We start from the raw sequence: 11,118 nt of genomic DNA on the forward strand, positions 1-11,118 counted from the left end.
CAGCAAGTCGTTTAACTGAAATAACCAGGTCTTCAAAGCGTACCACAACTTAAGATGATTCCAGTGAATGAAAACTTTGTAGTATCACCCATCACCCAATGCAAGAACTTGTTTGTAACTGGAGTTTTATGAAAAATAAGAAAGCAGACTGCAGAAGTCTTCCCAGCAGAGGGGACATTTTCAAATAATTTACCCTCCAGATTCTTTGGTATTCAGGAATAGCTAGTATAGTATCAGGATGAACAAGCAGTAATTATTTTCCTTCATACACTCCTATTTGTCCTATAAGGCCCATCAGCAAAGTTTTTGCTAGTGGCAGGTACTAAATAAAAGAGAGGGAAACTACTTCCTCATCACCCTTAGAGACTGAAGTCTGATAATAGCATCTGATGTCCCCAGCATATTTGCAGGATTTCCACTTATGACAAGCACAAGACTATGACAAACTTACATTCTGGCTAGTCAACCAAAATGTTGAGTTGTTGAAATTCAAAATGAGTATTTTTCTATTCAGAATAGTCTTTACTTTTTATCCTCCAGTTTTTCCTAATACAAAGAAAAAACTTTATTCCTGCACAGCTAGTGCCGAGCCTTTTAACTGCCTAGAAATGGCACAATGTCTGTTACTTAATAAAGCTCTGTGGAGACCCCATCACCTATTAAACTATAAATAATGTCAGTATCACCTTTGATTTCTGAAGCTGTTTTGCCTTTTTTTTTTTTTTTAAATCCTCTCACCTATCCCCAGTTCAAATTAAATGACCCCAAATACTCATTGTCAAATAACTGACAATGCACAATTTAAATTAAAAATATCTTGTGAGAGCAGCAACTTTGCAACAATATGAACTTTAAATAAAAGCAGATTATTAAAATAAAGTCTGTATAGAATTTTAACTATGAAATTATGAAATAATTTGTTTTTACTTTACTTAGGATTTCTCATTCTTACAAAGAACTGTTGGCCACAATAATATTTAACTTGTTTTCCTGAAGAAGTTATTTTTAGCATTGTAATTAGTGTAACAGAAGACAAAAGTGTTTTTACATATAATGAGTAGTTTAAACAAATTTAAGACACTTTTCTGTAGGATCATCATCAAATGATGTTCTTTTCAATAATTTGTGTAAGCTTCTAAACCACATAAAGGATAATACACATTACATTTTATTCACACTATAAAAAAAGCACAATATACAGGCCATATCCTTTAAAGTGCAACACAACAGAACATTTCTGCAACATTCAGGTTCTTCAAAGACCCACAAAAGTAGGTATTTAATATTTAGGAACAAATCCTGTTCATAGGTGTATCAACACTGAATCTAAATTCTGAATGGTTATTAAGCTTGCCCTTGCTGTAAGTGCCACGCTAAAAGCGATGCTTATGACCACTAAATGATATTATCTTATCTGCTTCCATATTACATAGCCTTCATGTCTCATGTCCAAAATGAAAGCTTTTATCCTTTAGTCAGTGAAGAGCATCTGCAGAGCCCTTTATTGAAGGCAGTTCTTTAACTATGCTCAGAAAACATCTTTAAAGTATACTTAGTTTCACCATACAGGCTACTGCTTCAGATGTTAAATCTACCAAGAAAAATATGGTAAACAGAATAGAGCAAGCATGTCTCTGAGTTGGCAGCGCATGCTTCGCTATGTTTGGCACTATCTACCAAATGCATTGGTAACACACAGTATTAGCAAGTACCAATTTGCTTTTCACTTCATAAATATTTTTGGTTGGATGTTTTGCTAGTAATAGTTGAAAACCTCATTTGTTCCTGAGATGAGCGTGACAAAATAAAGTGAGCTCCATCTAAGTTGCCAACGGGACAATCTTCTGCATTTCCAGCCTTGCTACCTGCCTGCTGAGCCAGATTTATAATCTCAATCCTCCCCAAGGCGCCACTTCTGAGACTCTTCTTGACGCACATCCGGCCTGATCTGGTTTCTCATTCCACCTAGAACATTTGAGGTTGCCTCTGTTGCAACAATGAAAGGTTTCACTACAGTTGGTGGAATTTGGCGGAGGACTCCTCCTACTGCTCCAGTTACTCCTCTGTTTTCATGCTCACGAGCAGCAGTCTCATAGATGGTTTGGGCTGTGTCCGTAATCCCCTTCAAGGAATTAACAGAAATTAGTTATATTGAAAAACAAAAAGCAATCTCTCCTAACTTTAAGGCAAACTTAAACCACCCAGCATTTGTCATTTTTGTGATTTGTATTACAACTGTAGTACAACTATACTGATACAAATATGATTTAGTTCTTCTAATGAGACTTAGAATAACAGTACTATAAACTTACAAATGAAAATACTACATGTAACTTCTGGTGGCACTTATTGTGCATAAGGGAAGAAGCTGTGCGGTATGGAGAACTATTAAAAAATTACAGAATTCACTGAAAACTCCCCAGCTGAGACCTAACTTCCTAGATGTGGTATCAGGTGCAACTAACTGAAAGTACAATACAAAAAGTACAATAAAAACAGGCCAGCATTCTAATTTTTAATACACTGTCATGGTAAAGAGAGCTTTCACTTGTTTTAAGTCCAGCATTATGCTTAAACCCTAACAACCTCAGAATTAACAGTAACTGGTGGGGGCGGGGGGGGGGGGGGGGCAGCACAGAAGTAATGGATGACACAGGGTGGGAAATCAGGTTTACATGTCTCAGAATAAATGTAAACCCTCACAACTGTAGAACGCTGAAGTTCTACTCACACTTATCTGCATAACATCTTAGTTTATTTCTGCTTCTCTGATTTTTCCATGCAAGGTTTTTGTTGGTTTAGGATTACTGATGAAGACAGTCTTGTTCAAAACTTAAATCCCCTTCTTTATTTGGTCAACTTGAACTAACATCTGATATTTCATTTGCTGTCTTAGGAAATAATTCTTAAGTTTGGCTAAGGACAATTACTTTTGCACTCACCTCTTTTACTACACTGTATGCTTTGGCTACACCTTCCCGTAGGTCTACCGGCTGATGAGCTAAACGATGGCGAGGGAATCGCTTGATCTTTTTTGCTTCAATAAAAGTAGGCCCTGGTGATACCATGTCATAAGCAGTTTCTGCAGCTGCCTGAAGATCAGGAGTGAATGCAAAATACATAAGTCGTCTTATAGCATCCGACCACAAATTTAAACTACTAACTAAGGGTGACATAATGGAAATAAAAGAATTCTAATTCCACGAATAATATTCATTTGCATCAGATTAAGGTTTTGTACAAGAATTTCTGGAATGGGCGCAGCTGTAACTCTACATTAAGTTCCACAATGAAAGAATGAACGCTGCAGGTTTTGGCAGGGTTTTTGTCCCCCTAATTGCCTTTCCTTCAAAGGCATCCTCTAATCTGTAAAAAATGCTCAAGACAGAAACTGAAATGTTTAATCAACAGTATGTTTTTCTTACAAACATACAAGCACACACATAATTCCAGACATATGAATAATACCACTGTTTTTTTACTATATGTGTTCAAGCTTAGGCATGTATACAATTTTTGCAAAATTAGGTGGAAAAGTGTATTTTCATTATGTATTTTACATTAAGGAACATAAATTTATTAACTCTTTAATCCAAGCTTCCTTTATGGTTAAATCCAGAAAGCTTTATAGACTTCACATACATCAACACAATTAGTATTGGTTTTGAGGCATTCTTTTGTTTGTTTGGTTCTCTTTGGTTTTGTGGGTTTTTTTAATAAGCACAGATAAACTGACATTTTTAAAAAAAGACTCTATTCCTGGAAAATACACATGTGTGAAGAACTCATCTTTCTCAGTATCAGTGATTTTTTTTGTGCAGCTGAGTATTTTAGTATTAAACTGTATATTATATTAAAGACATTAAGAAACATGCAACAGCTTGGGTGTTCAGCAATATTTTAATGTAATTTTGTAACCATTGTGTTTGATGCCATAGTTCTCACCTCACAGACTGCTGCAAGCTTTGCCCAGTCTCTGCTTTCCTATTTATAGAGCTGCTTTTTATTTTTTATAAGACATGCTCCCAACCTTAAATATATAGCATTAAGATATTAGCTTAATATAGGGCACTTACTAGCAACACTTCTCATTTTATGCGTAACTCCAGAAGTAATACACTATACCTGTATAGTCTGAACCATTCTGTTTGTTAGCTCCAGTGCTGCCATTGCAGTGGAAGTACCAAAAGAAGCTGCTCCTCTTTGAAAGCCTCTTACAATACGGCCATCCTTTCGGTACTGCTCTATTGGTAACCACACCAAGTCTTTCAGACCTTGGACTGAAAATGAAGACAGAACACCATAGTTTAAAAGTTCTCTTAGATATGCAGAATACCTTGAGAGGAAGTGAAAACAAATGTCAACATTGTTTGTGGGGTGTTTTTTGTTGGGTTTTGTTTGGTTGTTTTTTTAAAACAACTGCCATACATGTCTGAATAGAAATAAGAATTAACTTACCTAACTGCACTAGCGAATGCATAGGCCCTACTCCTCCCAAAATTCCTGGTAGCTGGTTTTTCTTTATATCATTAAGCCACTCACTGATGGCATAGGAGAACAACTTATCCACACCTAATAAACTAAAGTAAATAAAATTATTATTTTTTTCAAACATACAATTCCTAATAAGACAAATGCATTATTCACTGAAGTACACAAAGACTCATTTAAAAAAAAGGAAAGCTGTTTTCAAGTGTCATCTTTTGTTGCTGTTGGCTAACCCAAGCGTTTCACATGTATGTGCTTCAAAAAACAGAAGTTCAAGAATGCATAATCACATCCAGTTCAAAAGGAAATAAACATACAACTAAAATTAGAAGAGTTTAGTACCAAGACTAGCACATATTTTAAATACTGTCCTGAAAATAGATGTTCTTCTTGAATGCTATAGATATGACAAAAACTAGAATGAACAAATATTTGTAAAGTCAAAAAGCATCTTGGATTTTAGAAGTGCATTTTATCAGAGAATTTGCTTTTTGCTTGCTATGTTCAGTTCTTCACCATAGGACTTGTTCAATTTGTAATACCAACGTTGATCTATAATTCCATAAACTTACCCATGTCTGTAACAAAGCCTCTTCAGCTTTAATTCTGAGCAGTTCAACTGAGCAAGCCCAATAAGAATCCCAGCTAGTGTCCCCTGTAAGTGAAATAGTTTGTTATCACAAGTTTACTCATCCTGTACAATCTCTAGGTGAGAAATAATTTCATCATCTCAACTCTTATTGCACATATTTCTGTCTAAACTGATTATCCCCCAGTCTCCCAAATGCTACTTATTACAGCGATATGAATTATGTTACGTGAAAACTTGCAAAAAATGGAATCTGGCTTAATCAGCTACTCTTAAGAAAAACATCTGGATACAAGAGGGCTTCTTCAGAAATATCAAGATATAACAAATTATGTAACATAGTTCTAAGCATTCTAAAGCTGCTATTTCATGTTTTGATTTCTTTGGCAGCAGTGCAAATTGAAGAAGTTGATGCTTTTACTTGTCCATGTTTTCATACTGATTTGCCATGACAAGGTGCAAATCTGGTTGTGCAAACAGGATTTTTTTAAGGTCTGCTCTGTAAACTCAGTATGATAACCAATACATATTTAAAAAAAAAAAAAAAAAAAAAAGAACTATTTTTACTCTGTATTAGATTCTGCCATTGCCACTGAAGCCCATACATTACTAGACTGCAAGGGAAGGCAACAAGGAGAAAAAAAAGACAATACTTTATTCTGGTATTAATGAGGAAGAAAATAAAATGCACAATTCTGGCATCAGACAGTGGTATCATCCTTTGCGGGGCACCACAGCTGTGTAGAAAGATTTCCAGCCAAACACTGACTTGATAAATGTGACTTTCAAGTCTCATTCCAAGTTAATCATACCTGGAGGATCCACCCCCTAGTTTTCAAATTGAGAGTGAAACAAAGTTAAGCTTTATTGAAACTAAGAAAAAAATAAGCGTTCTACATTTTTCAAGATCACATCAGTAATGAGTAAGGAGCACAAAAATATACCCCAACTCATGGGGAGAAAAAGAACAAAACAAATAACATCAATATTTTATTCTACAGCATCAGCATTATACACAAACCTGATCCATTGATACATGTTTGCCATGGTAATCAAGTCGTATTGGAACTTCTGATGTAAAACGAAATTCTCTGGGATATACAAAGGAAATTTTACAGTGAGAAACATGAAAAGGAAATAAAATTATCCTTCCAAAAAGAAACCCATGGTTTCCCATCCTACTGGAATAGGATGCCATACCCTTTTCTGTAAATCGTAAAACCTCTAGCTACTGTGTTAGTACTTCAGAGTAAGTGTACAAAATACCAAGGCAAATTCAGTTTTTCTTGGTTTATTAACACCTAGTCAAGATTAGCATTTATAATAAATTTAACAGTCCTGCAGAAGGGCTACTAATCCTGCAGGTAAACATCTTCCCTCAATTTTCACAGCATGAATTTCAGTTACACAAAAAAAAGTACGGCTAACGATGGTTCTGTGGGCAAAAATTAGCCCTGCAGCTGGAACTTATTAAAAAATTCTGTTGGTGATGTATGTGATGAAATAGGACCACAGTCATTCTCTCATAATTTGGCTCTGGACTGCTTGCCAAAGCACACATCTGTTAGAGGCACTTATGATCTGAATATAGAAGAAAAAACTTCTGCATAACAAACTGCAATTTTTAAAATCACCTGCCAGTCAGGACTACATTAGAGTTTCTCTTGTGATATTTTAATCTTGTACCTCTCCCATGATATCCTTTTCCTTTATATACTCTCATCTCTGATTACTTTAGCTCTAATTTACATTGTTAGACGTAAGAGAACAAAGACTGCTCTTTTTATTTATTTGTAAAACATCTCATTACTGGTTCTGTACATGGCAGAGCTTCAATTAATTTTATTTTCTTGTGCATAGTAGTGTGCAAATGTTAATTAAAAAAATCATTAGTTACCTTCCAGTGATAGAAACAAATATATTTGATTTCCACAATCAGTCAATAAACAAACAACAAAATGCACCTTGGCATAAGGTCTGAATAGTTTATCATCACACTTTCTTAAAACATTCAGCAGAACAGCTGTGTGTCACTGGAAATTTTGTAACGAAAGTTTACCTGAAAAATACTGGCTGATCACTGTATGATGTCACTTCTTGTGAGAAATGATGATCATCTCCATTAACCACATCCATAGAATCAATGCTACCATTTTCATTTGCTTGCTTGTGTGATGAGAAAGAAATGACTGGACTTGGGTCCTTAAGGCTGCTGACATGCCTGGGCAAGCTACATGTAACTTCAGCACCAGGAGACTTTTTAACTAAGATAAGAAGTTATACACAGTAAACTGACTCATATTTTTCACAGTGATTACAAAAAGATTGTGGTTATACAATTGCTGTGTCCTTAGGAAGCTCTAATGCTTATTAATAGAATTACCAGCAGGACAATATTTAAATTCTCTTAGTAAGATAATATCTTAGTTATCAATAGAAATTATTACAAGAAGCTTAAGTTGAGGTTTATGCATCAGCATAAATAATCCATCTAGTTTTAATGGCAGTATTGCAGAGTACTTCATTACCTATGCATTTCAGTATGACTTCTCAACAGAAATAGGTAAAGTATAGCTGCTAACAAACTCACAAATATAGTTAATAGTGGAAATATGGTTTTCAATATACACTGGTTTTTGCATCAGATAGTGTAGTTGATTAGAAGTACTGCTTTAATTGTATACATACATTGTACTGCTTATTTATGATGTTGAACTCTGTTCCTTTCTCTAGGGGTTACGCAACTTCAAGCTATTAGACAGACATACTCTTTTATGCAAGAGGTATTAAATAATATACTTGTTTTATCTAGTAATAAGTCCTAATATTATATACACAGTCCTCAGTTTTTTCAGAAGTTCTTATTAAATATGCTCCCATTTTGGTGAAGCCTTTTATACAATGGAGATCCCAGGTGCTGAATACCTTTGTTGGTGTTTATAATATACAAAACTAAAATACCCAAAGTTTATGTCTTCTAACAAATTAGCTACTAAAGTTGGGGTTTGGTCACTAACATAAGTTTTTTACATGCATGAGATTCACATGTGAATTTATAGACATGTACACACATTAAAGGAGAAAGAAGCAGCACTTTCATATTAGATATTTGAAAAGTATACCTTCAGGATCTGGAGTAACTAAGAGTTCTACTTCTGTAGAGAGGCTAGTGAAAAAATCCTTCAGGAAAAACAAGGCATCCTAATGTCAAAAATAAAAAACAATCAGGTTAAAAAAACCCCAAACCCAACAAATTCTCTAAAAAATATTATCTACTGTTCCAGCTTTTTATTTCTACACAGATATGAATCAAAACACATTTCTTCTTTTTCATCCTTTAACATGTGCAGAAGCCACATAGAAATCTAGGATAGAAACCAGAAAGACCCTCTTGGTCATTGCCCCCTGCTACATATAATATGATTTCATAACCTATCTAGCTCTGTCTTAAAACTCTAGGGTTGTATTCATCATCTCTACTCTCATTTTGGAGACTGTTCCAGAACCCAAGTGTTTTAATGGCTATAAACTTTTCTCTCATTTCCAGTAAAATGGTATTCAAGTATAGTTTATATTCCTCTCTAATACTGCCAATGTCAGACAAACTATTCCAGATCAGATCTCACCACTGCTTCATTAAAAGTCATTAATATCTCTGCTGTTAATGTCTTGAAGTTATTACATCCCATTGTCTTTTTTTGACAGATGCATCACACTGGTGCCTTGTTCATCCTATCATTAATAACATCAGGACTTCCCTTTTCCTTTTTGGTTTCCAACTGGTAAGCAGACAGCTTAAGTAGTAATAACAAGAATTTGTCATTACTGCATGTGGTTCTGTGCTTCCAAGAAAGTTGTGGTTAATTTTGCAGAAGTTGTAAAGGTGAATTTTGTTTATGGTACAAAAGATAAAAGATGTGGAAAAGTAATCAAGAGGGAAAATATTTCCTCACTAGATGGCAGTATTCCCATGATATTTTTCTATATGAAATTATTACAAACTATACAGAGTTCAATTTTTCTAACAGTAAAATGAAAACCTGGTCTCTAACATGTGTTGAATGAAACAGAAGGTAGGTATGGAACTCATAATTGTGCTCTTGAAAAAAACGCGTATCTCTGTAGATGACAAATTAAGAAATAAATGCCTCAACAAAGAGTAATAACTGCCTTTTTTTTTTTTTTTTTTTTTTTTGCATTGGCACAACCAACCTGGTCAATATTGAGGCGAAGTGGCATTAGTGAAACACGTAAACAGCATTCCTGTGGGGATCTGCCAGACTCTGGACGGACATGTAATGCTTTAACTGTTAACTGAAAAAAGCAACAACATAAAAAAAAGCAGTAACTTTTACAATTATTACATCTTAGTACGCTAGCTAGGAAAAACATTTACTGCAAAACCTCTGTACTAAACTGATTCCACTTACCAATTATAAAGCTAGTAGTGAGTAAATAACTTATCATGGATGTTATAAAAAAGAAAATTACAATAAGAAAACCCCCAAAAACCAAATTCATAAATCCTTTATAGAAGCAGTAAGACTACAGTATACAGTAAAACTACAACTCAGCATGTGTACTGAAAAGTCTAATCATACTCATACAAGTAGATGTTTGTTCAAAACCAAAGTGTGGAAGGTAACAAAGTAGTCCTGCACATCTACCTTTTTTTTTTTAACTGACAGAATCTTAAAAACATTAATACCTGACATACTAATATTCAAACCGACTTTTAATTAGTTTTAATATCCACAAGGAGTCAAGCAAATGACTATCAACAAGTTATATTACTTCAACGTTCCATGACCTCACGTTCCTTCTTCTGCAAGATTAAGAAATGTATACAATCCCCACAATGATAGTCCAACCACTATAATTATAATGAATTAACATATTCCATAACTGTACCATGTTTGAATGCGCTTTTCTGGGCATTTCCTTACTGCAGTAGAGATAGAGAAATTTATTCATCTGTGATGTAGCTAAGCGATCTCTAATCTCCAGGTCTTGAACAATAAAAACCTGCCGTGACACCGGCTGCTCCAACAGACTGGATTCACCTTCTGCTCCACCTGGAGGGTATACCTCATGCTGGAATTTCACCTTTTAACAAGGAAAGAATACTAGCATAATCGGCTTCAGTTAAAAACCTTAAACAATAGAACACTGCTTTAAAAAAAAAAAAACAACAGAAACAAAAAAACCCCACACCACACATGAGAACTTTAAAAGCTGTCTACCGTTTTAAATTTGCAGGAATAATATTAGGATTTCTGAAAACTATTCAGTTTTTTGTGCATCTAGCAGTAGAAATCTTCCTATTCCTAGTTCTGTACATGTTCATCTTTTAGGATGCAAATTCGAGCCAAAACAAAGAGTCAGTGTAACACAAAGGGCAAGTTTTGCTTTTCGTTTTAGAATTGACTCTGCTTTTTCTTTACATCTTGTTGAAGCCTGTAGCAGGCAATCTTGCAATTCTTGAATCCTGCGCCTTCTACACTTAGGAAAGTAAGATTTCTTCCCTACCAACACACTTCTCAAATAGTTTCTTCCAGTCTCAGTTTCCTTTTTCTTTACTCACTTTAGTCCATATAAATTCTAATCCATTACCTTTCTTAAATTCTAAAGAATTCTGAATTCCCTCCTTTTCCTCACCTCTTGATGCAGTTCTCATTTTCAGTCAAAGACCTGTGGTTACCTACAAATCATTCCCTGTCTCAGTAGCCCCCATAGCATCCTTGCCTGCCATGTAAGGAAGCAGAGCACACATAGCAAGCAGAACAGTGGCCTCTACTGGCCAGATACTGAGATGTTAAGAAACACTGTATTTAAGTGCCCTGTACTCGGGATACACGAGATAACGAACATTTTAAGTGTGGAAGAGAAAAATAGATGTTTATCACAAACACTACTCAGAACCTTTATGTTTTTGACAGCCTTCTTTTCTCCTTAATTTCTTGTTTAAATATTATGATTTTTGTTGTTGTTGTTATTATTATTAAGCCTTGTACCAAGTTAGGGGTATATGGGGGGGGGGG

General features: G+C 34.9%; 1 protein-coding gene across 3 annotated transcripts in view; it reads right to left on the reverse strand.

Moving 5' to 3' along the window:
* Positions 1-711: 711 nt before the first annotated feature.
* ATG2B (autophagy related 2B) overlaps positions 712-11,118 on the reverse strand; it is a 45,860-nt gene continuing 35,453 nt past the window's right edge. For all 3 annotated transcript variants that reach the window (XM_010583909.1, XM_010583908.1, XM_010583907.1), the window contains exons 33-42: positions 9,989-10,183; positions 9,290-9,391; positions 8,200-8,278; positions 7,137-7,341; positions 6,099-6,168; positions 5,061-5,143; positions 4,459-4,580; positions 4,126-4,280; positions 2,943-3,092; positions 712-2,122 (exon numbers count right to left, since the gene is read on the reverse strand). In XM_010583909.1, the coding sequence (XP_010582211.1) occupies positions 1,892-2,122; positions 2,943-3,092; positions 4,126-4,280; positions 4,459-4,580; positions 5,061-5,143; positions 6,099-6,168; positions 7,137-7,341; positions 8,200-8,278; positions 9,290-9,391; positions 9,989-10,183 (1,392 nt within the window). In that variant the 3' untranslated portion in view covers positions 712-1,891. The remainder of the gene's footprint in view (positions 2,123-2,942; positions 3,093-4,125; positions 4,281-4,458; positions 4,581-5,060; positions 5,144-6,098; positions 6,169-7,136; positions 7,342-8,199; positions 8,279-9,289; positions 9,392-9,988; positions 10,184-11,118) is intronic.

Source organism: Haliaeetus leucocephalus, unplaced genomic scaffold (genome assembly GCF_000737465.1).
Source record: "Haliaeetus leucocephalus isolate CR32 unplaced genomic scaffold, Haliaeetus_leucocephalus-4.0 Scaffold932, whole genome shotgun sequence".
NCBI classification, from domain to species: Eukaryota; Metazoa; Chordata; class Aves; order Accipitriformes; family Accipitridae; genus Haliaeetus; species Haliaeetus leucocephalus.